General features: G+C 39.2%; 1 protein-coding gene across 3 annotated transcripts in view; it reads left to right on the forward strand.

Annotated features, from left to right (window-relative positions):
* Nucleotides 1-15,637, forward strand: part of CTDSPL (CTD (carboxy-terminal domain, RNA polymerase II, polypeptide A) small phosphatase-like) — a 76,593-nt gene that overhangs the window by 32,306 nt on the left and 28,650 nt on the right. For all 3 annotated transcript variants that reach the window (XM_009997331.1, XM_009997332.1, XM_009997329.1), the window contains exon 2: nucleotides 14,629-14,783. In XM_009997331.1, coding sequence (XP_009995633.1) covers nucleotides 14,629-14,783 — 155 coding nt within the window. The remainder of the gene's footprint in view (nucleotides 1-14,628; nucleotides 14,784-15,637) is intronic.

Consider the following 15,637-nt stretch of genomic DNA (forward strand, 5'->3'; position numbering starts at 1 on the left):
GCAGGAAGGAGAATGTTTCCATAGTATCACAAGACTGAGCTCCAGATTTTATACTGTTGATCTTTGTTAAATTTTGGTCTAGGAAAAACGTTTGTGCCATGCATTTTTCTTCTCATGTTTTCCTATGTCCCCAGGAAAATTATGATCACATAAGGAAGGCAGTAACAAAACAAGCAGGTACGCAGCTATTTGTCCTCCTGGTTTTGGTTGTAGGAGTGGGAGAGATGCCAGGTATTCATCTTGTTTTGTAGCAGGCGTGCAATCACAGCCACTGCTTTTCTCCTTTAGGTCTGTGTAGCTTCAGGAGATTAATTCAAGTGCAGGAGTCTGCTGAGATTTTAGTAGTTCACCAAATATGCTGGGCAGGGAGAGGCTCTGCCCCAACTGCTAGCGCTCAGCCAGTAGCCAGAAGAAAGCTTTTAAAATTACTAATGCCAAGACATGATACACATTATTTGGGCCAAAAAGGATTTTTTTTAAAGCTATTAGGATAAAGAGCACATGCAGCTGTGGCAGGTGTGACCATCTTACTCCTCCCTTTCCTCAGTGCAAGTTCTGCTACGTGGAGCCGGGGATCCCGGAGGCGCCCACGCGCTTTTCCGTTAGAAAGTGTCGTTGCTGTCCCCCTTGTTCCGTCTCAGGTTGAGTTATGACCCACATGACAGGGGGGTTTGGTGTGTGAACACCTGCCTGCAAAGCTGGTGTGAGCATCTGAACTGCAACCTAGCAAAGCCCCAGCCAGATTCGTGCAGAGAGCCCAAAAGGGCTGGAGGAGGATGCTGAGCACTGGTGCTGGTTGGGGCTCTGTAAGGTTAGAGCTTATTTTTTGGGGGGGTGGGAAAGGGGAGAAGGGTAAATCCTGAAGGTGGCCTTTCAAGTGTGTGAGTATAGGTGTGGACTTAATGCAATTTAGCTTCTCTGGATCTATATGCTTGGGATTTTCAACCAAAGCCTTAAGTGCCTAAGTGTAGTAAATGTACTGGGTGGGTTGTGTTTTCGGCTCCTGTATGAGCTCACCAGCTGTTTCTCTCCCCTGAGCATAATTGGGACTTCTGCTATTAGAGGTGTTGGTAACGAGGCAAGGACCCTACCTCCTTAGGAGTTCAGGAGTAAGTGCTCTGCAAGACCTGACTTTCTTTAGTACCAAGAATAACAGGACGGTAAGATCTGTTCAATGTCAGTTGCACAGGTATAGCTCTTATCCCAAGAGAGACAAGGATGCAGAGCAGTGGGATTAGTGTTGTGCCATGATGTACTAAATGAACTGCTCACCCTCACCACTGCATCAGTGATGAAGGAAAACTGCTTTTTTTTTTTTTGCTTTTTTTTTTTTTGCCAAACTGGGGGGAGTCCAGCTGATCTGGAAGTGTTTTGGTTAAACAGCTTGGGCATGAGTGTAGGTTGAGGACCAGGGCAAGCTGTAAAATTAATTTCTGTTGCATCACGCCCTGGATATCTCTTACAATTAATTAGCACAAAGGCACATCCTGCAGAAATAAACTGGGAAAGGGATTTAATTTTTTTTAATGGGCGCAAATACTGTTTTTACCTTCTCTTATTCTGCCTTTGATAAGATCAATATGTAGCCTTTGTTTAGAGATAATAGGAATGGGGTTTGCAGACTGTATCTGCATATTCAAAAGTCTCATAATTTTTGCTTCATTACTGTGCTGTTTTGGGCTTTGGTTTCTCTTTCTTGTTTCTTTTTTATTATTATTTTATTTCCTAGAATTAAGGAAACAGTTTATTTTTAACTTCTCCAAACTTGTAATCCCAAAGACACGTGTTTTTTTAACATTTTCAGCAGTCTGTTTCCAAATGCTTTCTCACTACTTACATATAAAATTGTTAGAATTTAAAACATGGGTATTAAATTATGTACAGTCCTTTTAACACAAAGTTTAGGATATTTCAAATAGGTGGAAAGAACTTGATCTGAGTATTTGGAGAAATAAATGTGTCTGCAGCTGTTCCAGCTGAACGGTCAGCTTGGTAGAGGCATCTGAGTACTTGTTTAAGGCACTTAAATGCTTTTTTTAAAAGCCCCCCTCCCATTATGCTTAATGGAATAAGAAAAATTAATTTAATTTCATTTTTTATTATCTGAATTTCTAAAGAGGCAATATAATGTGGCTTTGTTCTAGAAAGGAATTCCTGGAAGTTGAGCAAGCTTTGCTGGTTTATTTTGTTGGGGTTTTTTTTTTGGTCAAAACTGAAGTAACTTTATCATACAAAACTTGCATTTTCCCTTTATCTTTTGTTTCTGTCTTAATCTAGTTTTAGCTTTCTGATTATCATATTTCCAGGTGGGAACATGCTGCTTGTAATGGTCTGGAAATGCTGAATGAGTGAAATAAGTTTCAGTCCAATGTTAATAGTCACAGAAGGGCTAGAAGTTAATAATTTGTAACTTATTTTAGTTGAAAATACACTTAATATTAAACTCTTTCTGCAGTCCATTCTGTTATAGTGATTGCTTGCATTGGTATAATTACATTATAGAGTCTTGATAGTTACATTTCAGGCTTTTTGATTTTTCGTAAGGAATGTTACCTTTTTTTAATATATATTTAAATTCTGGACTTACCAAATGAAGTAAGTTGAACATTTTCTTAAAGATGTTTTTGATATTTAGTTCAGCTTTGTGTTTTGGTACGATACACGAATTCAGCCAGTAAGGAAATAAAAATCTCTATCAGACTACTGAACACTTTTAAATACTGTCAGATGTGTATTGCTTTTGGCTGTTCCTTCCTCTGCAGTCAATTGTTTTGTTGTTTTCCTTTTTAATTTTTTTAGTTGATCAGGATTCAAGTAGACATTTAGATGTTTTAAACTTAATATGAGGACATTACACTTGTCTTTCAAAATTGACAGCCTGGATCCTGCTGGCCTTTTTGAATGCACCCCAGAGAACAGGAGTTTGGAAGCCAAGGAGAGAAGGACTCGTATTTCACCAGGGCATTTTTGCAAATTATTAATGAGAATTTGCAATATGGTTTTGCAGGGTTTTTTTTTACTTATCCAATTACTTAGGAGTGTAACAATAGATGCTCTGTTACGAAAAGGTGAGCCACAGCTTTTTATTTTTTTTGTCAGAGATACCTGGCAGTTCTGCTGTTCTGCAGGTGACACTTCCCTTGAATTTAAGTCCTAGTTTGATCTTTACTGTTGGGGATGAATCTTTTGGGAAGCGGACTTTGGATGAGTGATTTCCCTGGTGGGAATGAGACTTGTAGCTTTGTTCCTAAGTATCCCCAAGGAGGGAATGAAAAATTCATAAGGCGAAATGATGCAACAAAACTTTTCTTCACAAGGGAGCAACAGCATTTTTGCAAGATGAATCTGTTAGAGAAGAGCTGTTCTTAAGAAAGAGATGAGGAAGTTTGCAAAAATAGTCTAATTCTTAAAAATTGATGTCTTGGAGAAGCATTTGCTACAGAAAGTACAGTTGGGCATGTTACTGTGTGTATGGGAACACCCTGCAACTGTACTTGAAGCTTGCTTTCCTCAGATGAGCCAGGTTTTGGTAAGGCTTTGGTTGGAAGTGTGGTCATATTTTTGAGGGGAAGGAGAACAGAAGAGTGTCTTCTACATTTGGGTTTGGCAAACCACTTCTCTCACATTTTTGTTCAAGTCAAAAAGCCAGTACCAGAACTGTCACCTATGTTTGAGCCTGTTTGTGGCAAGAGGCAGAAGGAAACTTGGCTTAATTTCACAACCTCGGGTTGTGATTTGGTAATTGGGAAAAAAGCAAAACAAATAAAAACAAACTCAAACATCTATTTATTAAACTGAACAAACTTGATAAGGAAATGAGCTGATTATAGATATGTTGCCCACCAATATTCTTCAGGTTTGGATCATGCTTTGACTTTGAAAATAAATTGATTGGATAAAATCTGTGTCAGGTGGAATACTCGGTGCTTTACACGCTGCACAGTACCCATGCACTCAGAGGGAAAAAAAAGAAGGGCTTTTGCAGCTTTTCAGTACCTTTATCCTGATTTCATGGTATAATTTCTTAAGGAAAACAGGGCCTGAGGTTGCAGGGGCAACATGTGTGTCCTGCCGCGGGCGAGTATCCGTCTGTCTGTGCATTTGTACTCTGTGTAATAAGCACTTTTGCAGAGTGTTTTCTTTAGCCTGCTTTTCACTCTTTTCTTAAAATTCAGTATTGGTTCAAAGATTTATTTTTTATACCAGCTTTGAATTAAATTAGTGTTTGTGGAGCACAGGTAACTGCTTGGGCTGTGCCATGGCTTCAGCTGCCTGCCCAGTGATCGCTTGGATATGCTTTTCCTGCCTTTTCACTACTCGGTGTTCAGTGCCTTGTTCTTTTCTGCCTTTCCCACCATGTTACATGTGAGCACAATCCAAGGCAGAGCAGATCGGATGCTGTACATATTTTTGCTCTATAAACACATGCTTGTTTACATTTGCTTCATGGCCGTTTTGACTCTAATCCTCTTCTGATGCCAGAGGGTATCAGCCGTGACTAACAGACTTGCAGATTCTGCCATTTTGACCCCGTGTGCTGCTCATGTTTCCATGTGTTTGCTTCTCCTTTGCCTTCCCTTCCAAGCCTTTAACAAATTATTATTAAATATCTTCCAGGATTTAAGAGGCCAACCTGGGAGCAATTCAAAAGAGTCGAGTACGCAAACGTATGCCCTGATTACTAACTCTGTTTGTTGCTTCGTGGTTGAAGACAAACTGAAGCGCTGAGTCCTTGTTCGTTAGGGATGCATGTGAAATAAAATGGAAATAAAATTATAATAAAATGGAAATAAATAAAACTAATTTAAAAATCCCGTTTTCTTTTTGCAAACAGGGCTTTTTTTCTGTACAAAATTCAGTTCTGATTGACTGTTGCAGCTTGATTGTAAGCAGCAAGCAGCTGATATATAGCAAAAACGATAAGAGGGTTTTTAAACCCTCTGATACACATGCAGTTGTTGCTCCTTTCCAGCACCCTGCAGCAGCTCAGTGGTGCAGATTTTGCATCTTTAAAGGTCTTTGCTGATCCAGCTTCCCAAAACCCTGACATTACACCAACATTGCAAAGGCATCGAATTCTTCTTACCGGCAGAAAAGGCCAGTTTGGATTCATAGGCCACATCTGCTGGTGAACTTTGTGCAGTCTGCCTTTTTAATTTTTTATTTCCCTACCCCCCCCTTCTTTTACTAGAAGAAAGGTTTGTTTGTTGGCCACCCTCTCGGGGCGGGACAGGAATGTAATGCATGCACAGACCGCGCAGTATTTCCTGTTCAACTGCCGCTCCAAACCTCGGCGCTGGGAAAAGCTCCAGATCGAGCAGCTCAGCCCTTGTTCAAACAGCAAAGAAATGCTGCAGCTTCTAAAACTCTTGGGGTTTTTAACTGAAAATATGTTCTTTTTAAAGTGAATCTTCATCTGCTTTAAGTGTATCGGATTCTGTGGATATTGCTGCTGTGCTGTTTATAAATTGCTGTGGCTGAGACAAAACAATAAACCTACTGAAGCACTAGGTACAGAGATGGCTCCATAATATCACTGCAAAGAGTTATGTTTATTTAGTAGCATAATATGTCTCCATAATGTTGCCTGCACGGTTCAGTTAGCTTCGTTTTCTATCCAGTTAAAAATGGCAGTAATCTTTTGGTACTGGAGCCACTTTTGCATTATTTGCTGTATTATAATTTGCCCTTAAGCTGTTTTGAGACGTCGCTTTTGCACCGCACGAATTTTACTTCAGATGTGAAATCTTTTGTTTTAGCAAAAGGGAAAAAAAATCTTTCGAGTCTGGTCACTTCTGCCAACGGATGCTAAACTCCAGTGCTAAACCTTGCCTTGTGTGTAGGGTGAAAATCAGATGAGGGTTTTTCCTATTAATTTTATATCTTTTTTTTTTTTAAGTAGCTCTGGTTTTTTTGTGCATGTGGCAGCTCTGTTGGCATTTCAGACTGCCAGCTGGTGGATGAGTGACTTTGGGAGGTGTGGCTAGCTATTTATTTTCTAATTTTATTTATTTTTTTTAAGAAGATGTACATTTTGAGAATTTATATCCATAGGCTCCTCTGGAATATATGAAGTACTGTGGCTTTTCTCAGAAAAAAGCAAATAGTAGGGAAAAGCTCAACAGTGACCCGCATGTATATGCATATGTGCATATATGCATTTAAAAAATATATATCCCTGTAGCATCTTTTTTTAGTGTATTCAGCAGCTACTTAGTCCTATGTGAAAAGGAAGGGAGCATGCACAGGTCAGCCATGAAGACCAGGACACACTGTTTTGGGCCCTTGGTCCGTGATGCTGTCGCACAGGATGCCACGTGCTGACCAGGTGGATGGATGCCAGCACAGCTCAGGCTCTTTCCTGGCTCAGAGGAGAACCCAGGCAAGGCTGGATGGGCACATTCAGCTGCTGTTTAAACACTGTCCAGTTGTTTATGTAGGAAGCAATGGTAGAGCAGCTCCTTGCCTCATCTTGCTGGAGGAGTTACTGGAGGTGGACATCTCCTAACTTCTTGTTTGTCTTCTCATGCATTTTCTGTCCCTGGGTGTTCCAGTGGCAAGCGATATAGGTACAAAAATGGAAGTGCTAAGTGTCAATTATTTATTTCCTGGATCACAAGGAGACCTACTTTTCAGTCCTTTGGTGATACAGGTCTACATGTGCTGCCTCTTGAAGTTGGAAGTGCTCTCTGTGTAGCCCTGCTTGACTCCTACTGAGTAGGAGCGTGAAAGGAGCTGGCCAAAATCTGCACTATTTAATTTGAACTTTGAAGGTCTTTTGCTCAGAATACAGTTCAGCAAGTTAATTAGGTTGTTAGAGCAGTTTTTAACTTTTCAGCTTCATTATGGCATGGGGGTGGCCCTGAAGCAGCAGATCTACCTTCAATCTTTGATCTGAATAAATGCAAGGAGTTGGGCTCTGGCAGATACATGTCCTTTAACACAGCAGTTCCTAGTTGCAACCCACCTAATTTCTTGTAATGCTGCTACATTGCAAGACAGCACGGTGTTTAAATGATGACTTATATGAAAAGCTGATGTATATGATACAAAGGTAATCATATGTAAGTCCAGCCAAACTCCAGTGTGCAGACTGAACCAACTGCTTTATGGCTTTGGAATTTGCCTTGGGCTCCATGTGCTGGTTTGAGCCTTTTCATGGTTTCTTCTCCCTCCTTGTCAGTTAAGAGGCTCCTGTGTACAGCTGCTGGTTTGAACATTTATCAGCTGTATCTCATGATGCATCACAGCCTTGTACAGAGGCAGAAGTGCTGAGTTCTCAGTTGTGTATTTCAGAAGTGACTTCAGAATTTTGCTACTTTTGATCCTTAGAAAATGAGCATCCAACAGCAACGGCACGTATTTAATTCACCCAGATTTGAGGACTGTAATAAATAATTTATGTAAGGCAAGGGGAGTTCTTTGCTTTAAGCTGCTATGACAAAAATGTTTCAAAAGCTTTGTTTGGTTAGGGAGAGGTTTGTTGTTGCTTTTTTACATAAAACTTCAGCTGTCCTGAATTAATGTTAGTTCCAATTATTTTTCTCCTTTTGTCCTACCTACTGTGTGAAAGTGTATTTTTAGAGGACTTTCTCAGGTGTGGAAAGCCAGCTGTGGTGTTCTGATACCCATTAGTTAACTTCTCTTTGAATAAGTTGTTCTTGTGTAACAGGTTCTTGTTCTTAGTGTACAGGTGCAACATCTGAGATTGTTACCCAAAACATCATGAAATGGGGTAATAATAGTAATGTTCAATTTTTCCTAAAATTCTTAAAAGTTAATGAGCTATATTGGCATTTTTTTCAGATCCAAGTGCAGTGAACTACTTTAAATAGATTAAAGTAAGATAAAGAAGATATTATCTCAAAAGTAAAAATAAGCTACTTGGTCATTTTTTTCCCCATGTCCCCACCTGTTGGACATTTTTAAGCTCTTCTTTCTTTACCCTGAGCCATGAGATCAGCTCCATCCAGAGCAAGATACTGATGCAGCATGTGAGAAGGGCTTTGGTGGGGAGTAGTTAAATGGTTTGGAAAGATTTTTCTTCCACTAAACTATTCTGGGATCCCTCCCTTGAAATAAATACCTTCAGTGGAAAAAAACAAAACCTTAAGTTAATTGAATTATATTTGGGGGAGGAGAGAGATTGCCAGCTTCAGTTGAAGATAATTCTGGGGTGTATCATGCTGAATATCAACAGAGCAATTTGCTTGGGTTTTACATGTGGGAAGGTTAAACCAGTTGTGGAGGGGTTGGTTCAGGTATGTGACAGTGCTGGTACTGCTGTATTTTCTGCAAAGCTCACATGGAAGATGAAGCCTTTCAATTCTAAACTGCAGATAGCATTTAAAACCAAAGTTAGGTGGGCATCACATCTGGATTTGGCGTCAAGTATTTTAAGTTGATTTCTATCCTGGGCAATACATCACAAAAATAGGAGCTGTATGAGCAAAGTCTTGTTTTCTGCTATTTCATCTAGCTTGAGTCGTGTTTAGGAAGATTGAGAAATTGTTTATCTCTAATCATGGATAAATTTCCTTTTGAAGAAAGGCTTTGTTTAATATCCCGTTATTCTGCCTTGCATCTTTCCATTTTGGATTATAAACAAACTTGTTAGCAGAGCTCACGACACACAGATGTTCTTTTTATTGCATTTAGCAAGTTCATCTGTAAGCACATGGAAAGTCTCTTCATTACCCAGTTTATGTGATTGGAGAGGACTGGCTATTGCATTCATTTAATTAGGAAAAAAACAGCAGTAATTAGCTCACTCGTGCTGCAGAGGGATGGGCTGGATTAGGAGCCCTCAAGCCATCTGAAGGTGGTTTCTTGTGCAATGGCTGTGCAACAATCATATTCTTTAATTTCACACAACCACTGTAAAATGTGGTGGGAGAAGCCCTTAACAAAATTATTTCAGAATCCAGTCCATGAGGGAAAAGCTTTTTTTAACTCTGTAGCTTGTGCAGCTGTTGGAACTGCCCTGGTGGGAGAACAGCAGCACAATGCTTCTGCCTCCAAAGGATGGGCTGAGTGAAAGGAGGTTTGAGAAGTTGCTGTAGATTACTTCTGTTAGTATGCTCCTGTATTAGTTTATATTATAACATTTATCTATAGTGTTTGGGGCTTGGTTTTTATGTTTATCTTCTTCCTCTTCTCTTTGTATAAGCACCCAGTGTCATATCTTCTATTTAAGCTGACCTGATTGCAGTAATTTATTTTAAAGCTTGCCTTTATCTTTCCTTGAACACCTCCCTGGCTTAGTAATGCTGTTGGTTCATTAGGACTTACCAGAAGACCTTGATGAGCACAGGTCTGTGGACCATCCTTTACTTCAGAAGCTTGCAGGCAGTTCAAGAAGTTACGTACCCGTGAGCAGGTAGCACATGGGTTACAGGCAGTGAGATTTGTCATTGGAAATAGTGCAGGAGAGAGAGCATCTGGAAATGAGAGGTGAGACTTGGCACCCTCAAATTGGGGGAAATCTGGACCAGAGGGACTTCCTTTCTGGCAGGGAGAGCTGTGTTCCTGTTTCTGACCGTCTGCAGATCATCACTTAGAAGTTCAGATAATTTGACAGAGTGCTTTGCTGAAGACTCTTGCAGACCTCCATGAGGAGGAATCCCTGGGAAAGAACTTACACTGTGCAGTTTGCTCTTTGGTGCAGTCTTAAGCTTTATGGAAAAATGGAATAAGGCAACAAAAATTGTAAAGACAAAAGGGTGTGTATTTGTGCATGTGTATGAATATGTGTGCACATATGTGCATCTTTAGATGGGTTTAAAACTTAACTGTGAGGAGTTGTAGGAGGGTGACATGATTTTGAATGGTTGGCCTCTAAAATAGCAGATTAAATCAAGCGTAGATACAGGAAGAAATAATAATTCTTGCATCTGCAGTGATGCCTGTAATACCTACTTATGAAGAGATCTTGGTGTTAATAATAAGATCTTCTGAAAAACCACATTAGCACGTTGTAATACACAAATAAGTTACTAGGAATTACTAGAAAAGTAAGAGAACAAAGCATTGTGTGGGTGTATAAATTCATGGTGCTCTATCCTGTCATCCTGGATATTGTCTGTGGTTCTAGATCCCCTTCCTCCTGCTCAAAAAGGTGAATTAGAAATGGTACAAAGAAAAGAAACAGGAAAGGTCAGTTACAAAACAGCCAAGCTGTGGGCTGAGCTGTGCACCTTCTTGCCCTAGAATGATTTATGCAAAGAAATTGGGGTAGGTTCAAAACCTGGTGGGACCAAGTCACAAAAGAAGCATTAGTTGAAGACTCTTGCATACACAGTTGATGTCTTCAGCTAAGGAAGTCCTTACAGTGCCATTTCAGTGCACCTGGGATGGTGTTAAGAGAAAGCGTCACTCCAGTCTTGTGTTGTCCCTTCCTTCAACTTCTCTGCAGATACTGGTTACAGCCTTCTCAGCTTTCAGGGATAACATCCTCTCATATTGTGAAGTTCTTTAGCCTGGGCGTTTTTGGAATGCAGTGTTTAAGTGTTTGGTATGCAGTGTTTAAGGTTGTAAAAGGTCACTTAAAGTTGTCTTCAGTGTTGGGGGGGGGTGGTAATGAGGTTAGTGCTTCTGTGGATGTTGTAGGAAATCAGCTTCAGAAATGAAGGTTGTAACTCCCAAAAGATGGTGGGGAAAGAAGGAAAAAGCTCTCTAAATTCCATATGCTGGATGCTACTCAGACATGCAGTTTAGATAATACTGCTTCAGTATCAAAACTGCCCGGTCTTACCTAAGTATTAAGTCACAGTAGAGCCTCTATAACCTACTATTTGAAAACCCAGATATCTAAAATAATACCCAAATCAGTGGAAAGACCTATTTGAAACACCACTGTATTATGAATGGCCAAATGGCCAAGATGAAAAAGTATTTTTCCTAGAGTATTTTTCCTAGAGCAAATATTTCACTAAGCAGACTTGTGTGGCCTTTTGAAATATATAACTTGATCAAGGAAAACAAGAATTTTTAAATTATGTTGACAAACCAGTAACTTTTCTCTTGAGTTTTTTCAGTGCTTATTTACACTGTTTACTCTGTTTACTGCCTTTGTCCTCTAGGTAGAGAAGGTAGCAGTGTTGGTTCCTAAGTGGTTATGCTGTTCCTGTTGACCTGCTGTGCAGCTGAGGCTGTTAGGAATTTATGTATTTGGAAAATAGACTAGAGGAATCACTGGAGATGGGGAATTCCATGTTTCTTGGCCACACACATCTTTATAAAGCTGTAGCCATGGGAGCCCACACAGCACCCCTGCTCTCACCCCTCTGTGTTAAATGCTGTAGTTCTTCCTGGGCAGAATTTCTCTTGAAAATTTGGTTCTTCATCCTATAATCTGTTCATATGGCTCTTTGTATGTCCAGACTATCTATGGTCTGATCTTTAAAATTATGAGATTCAAGGATGGACACAGTGTGGTTTAGGTAAATTTTTGCCTTGCATGCTGTTTGAATTCAATGATCCCCTGAAGACTGAAGCTGAGAAGTACTCTGAAACATTTCTTATGCAAACATTTGGTAATTAGTTTTTCTTGCTTAACACTCTCACTTTCTATTTCCTTTATAGAAATGGATCCTGCTTGAAGACCTACTTTAATCCCAGCCTAGAATATAAAATAGACTTTATAATAAAATGCAGTCTTGGCTTTGGGAGGCCTATGTTATGCATTAAAATTGTTGGCAGAATGAAGTTTAATGTTATGTTTTTGTACCTTATGAAATTGAGGAAAAACCAAAAGCTTAAGATAAATGTTGTAAGAGCTTTCCTATTTAAAGCATTCATATTTGATTATTCACTATCATATTTTTAAGTAGAGCCTGAAAACAAAATATATATTATTAGGAAGGTTTCTGTGACACTGGCTGTAGGGAACAGGACACCCAGCATTGTGCTTCCCATTCAGAGATCAGCAAGTATTAGCATTAGTTCAAGGTGGTGAAAGGAGTTCTCTTATGCCTGGATGTTACATTGCAATCCACTTGCTCATGCCTGCCCTACAAATTTTCTTGAGTGCTGTTTTAAAGAAGTCCTTCATAGCTGCATAGGCATCCTTTGGGGATTTCTAAATGCATGTTTCTGCAAATTTGTTGCAAACAGAGTATGACATTTTGAGAAGGAGCCTTTTACTCTAACACACACCCCTGGTGGCCAGAGTTTAGCATGTGTTTTCTATTTAACTGGAGTATTGAAAAGCAGTGATAAGATTCGTTTCAATTTACAAGCATCTCAAAAGTAATAAAACACTTCCTGAAACACACAAATGCACACACGTCACTGCACAATTCTGACTATTCTGTTATCTGGTATTATTATCTGATATTATGGTTTAGGGGAGAACTTGTAGAGTAGGGATGACGGTTGGACTTGTTGATTCCAAGGGTCTTTTCCAACCTGAATAGTTCTATGATTCTATGATCTGAGCGCTTTTGAAATGGTGAAAGTTTCTAAAACCCATCAAATTTGTTGGTACCAGTCTACTTTCCTCCTAATAGCAATTAATAACCAAATCTGAGCATTGCTCATTCCCTTAAGGCACAAAAATACTTTAACAAATATGGAAATGCATAGTCTAACAGGAACACAGTATTACTGTTGGATGTGTTAGACACCTTGCAAGTGCTCTGAGAGGAGAAAATATTCACGTCCAGCTTAAGCTGACTCTTCAAAATCAGAAGACTATGGTTTTTCTTTCAGACAGTGCTTGAAAGCTCACTCAAAATCTGCACCATGATGCTTTTTGGTCAAAACATACATGACTACCTGTACATACCTTCTGACTTCAGAGCATGATCATATCCCTAAATTCTTCCAGGGAAGATTTGGTCCTTTTTATAGAGTCATCAAATCATAGAATGGTTTGAGTTGGAAGGGACCTTAAAGATTGTCCAGAAAACTCTTCTGGCACTGAAATTTTTGTTATATTTGTTTACCTGTGTTTTTTATATTTCTGTTGCTAGTTGCATAGATTGCACTTGCTATGTTTGTAATATCAGGAGGGAGGTGATAATTTTAGAGAGGAGGAAATGTGGGGAATCATATATTGATGTGTATAATGGGACTACTATTTCACTTACCCTTTAACTTTGGGGTAGGGGGAAAGTCTTTTTTCCTTCTAATGCAGAATCTAGCTAAACTGTGGTGTGTAGATCACCATTAACCTGCTTGATGCTACAACTTTCATAGCATCCTTATTTCTCAGTGTAATCCACTTTTTAAAGTTTTCTACTTTGAGATGAGCTGCTGCATAGCTGTGAAGAAGGAACAAAAAAATAAGTTGTTCAGGCTTGTTTGCATGTGTTTTAAATGAAATAATTTTTTTACTCTGAAAAGGAAACCATTAATCTCTGTATTCTAAGCTAGTCCTCTGCTTCATGGAAGGCTAAGGTGGTCCTGGCTAAGGCAGGTAGTGCAGAAGAAGGGGACTGTCCAGCCCTGGCAGGGGTGTGTGGTGGTTGGTTTTGTAGAATATTCATGGTAATGGTTGTGGGAATGGAGTTATTGACAGGATGCTCATGACTGGGTTATCTCATTGTTGTGTACAAATAGCACTCAGTACCATACTTTGCAGTCATACTGTTAAATATCAAACAAAAAGGGATGCAGGAAAGACACAAGATGAGAAGGGTGTCCCTGCCCTGGCAGGGTGCTGAATCTGGCAGGTATTGCACTGCAACACAGCAAACAAATACTTCCAGCTAGCAACAGATCATTAAAGTATTCAGGGATCAAATCAAGTATTGCTTAGAATATTCTACAACTTTTTTTCTAGTATTTTTAAAATATGTATTTTATTTCATTTGAAGTGTGTTCAAGATCCAAGTGTCAGGAGGTTGACTCTTAGGGAAGTGCATTTTTATGTGCATTTTTTTTCTGCAAACTGTTGCTTTTATCTCTATTCTTAGCCTTTAAAAATGTTACACTTGCTTTCATTGAGCTGTATGAATTTATTTTTTATGAGGGGGGGTTGTGTTGTTTTTTCTTGTTTGTTGGGTTTTTTTTAAATCCTTTTAGACCAATCAGCAAATTAAACAAAAGTCCTAACCTTTTCATTTAATAACATCATTTCCAGACTTGCTCCTGCAGCCAGTGTTGCAGCTCTCAGGGCTGCCTCTGTGTTGTCTTCTGTCCTCCAGCAATGCTGTCAAACAGTAACAAAGGAAAATCAGAAACATCTCAGATCTTTTTGTAACCCTTGCAGGAGTTCCCAAGTTCCACACATGATAGTGTATCAGGTTAGAAAATATACCCAGGCATCAAGAGGCATTTATTAAATCTCTTCCATTTTAGATCAGTCTGGGGACGTATTTAGCAGCAAGTTATTTAATGTCATTTACAGCATCTACTTAGGAAATTTCTGGGAAAACTCTCTGAATAGTGTCTTAATATGGGTTGTGCAGAGATCATGACATGGTTTTGTGATTTTGACAAGGAAATAATGTTGGAAACAGAAGGAAGGGGGTCTCAACATGATGGAAAATCTCTGTGAGCTTATCTTTGGGAAGGACTTCTGGGGTAATAACCACGCATCTTAAACTCAGTCCTTGTGTGTCTGGAAAGCTAGATCTGTGCTTCATGAATTAATTTCTCTACTGTTTGTTTTTTCTTTTGTAGTGTCCCAATGTAATATCAGCTTGAAGAAGCAGAGGAGTCGAAGTATCTTTAGCACCTTATTCTGCTGCTTTCGTGACTACAATGTCGAGCCACCATCTACCAATAGCACCAGTGCTCTTCCTCCTTTGGTGGAGGAGAATGGAGGACTTCAGAAGGTCAGGCTTTTATCTTATTTTGCTGTCCTACGTGCCTTTCAAAACCAAGGTTTAGCTCTGTGTTTCTGAAGGTTTGTCTTAACAGATTTCTTTCATGGGCAATATGAGTTACTATTAAAAATTTCTATTTTGATGGTAAACTGCAAATATTATATGTTCAGCTGCAATTCAAAACTAGCTTATCCATGAGTATTAGCACTATAGATTTTTATAAGCAAACAGTAAGACGCTAAAAAATTGTGGGCCTCTCAAGACTTCAGATGCTGAGTTGTCTCTAGCTTTGGTTCTCTTTCCCAACTACAGGAAGGTTAAAATGTGTCCACTGGAGCAGAGTGAGACCACTTTGAATGTCAGCTGGAAGGGTTTCCAGTGGCATAAAAATAGTTCAAAAAAAAGAGGAGAACCATGGTTGTTTGAACCTTCTTTCTAACCAGTTCACCAGTATTTAATGCATTCTGTGTTTAGAGGTATCAGCTTTTGGCCACTTTCCAAGTTAAGTTTTGTTTACCTAATAAGTCTGATAGAAGCTTTTAACACTTCAGAGCATTGTAGGTAAGAGTATGTTAATTTCATTGAGTTCTAGAAATTAGATATTTCTTTGCCATATTCCTAAAATCACAACACAAATTATTTTGTTCTTTTTAAATGTGACAACACTTGAGAAGATTCGTCTCATGAACTGAAGAATTTCAGTTCAGTATAACACAGAACTACCATATTTTCCATACCATGTTGTTTTTCAGCAGTCTAAAAACACCATTCCAGTCTCATTTTTCTGGGACTTGAAAGGATTTGAAGTACAGGTGCCTCCATGATGGGGAATAATAGCAGAAATCAAGATATCTTTGTCTTTT

Source organism: Chaetura pelagica, unplaced genomic scaffold, assembly GCF_000747805.2.
Source record: "Chaetura pelagica isolate M959 unplaced genomic scaffold, ChaPel_1.0 scaffold184, whole genome shotgun sequence".
Classification (NCBI taxonomy): Eukaryota; Metazoa; Chordata; class Aves; order Apodiformes; family Apodidae; genus Chaetura; species Chaetura pelagica.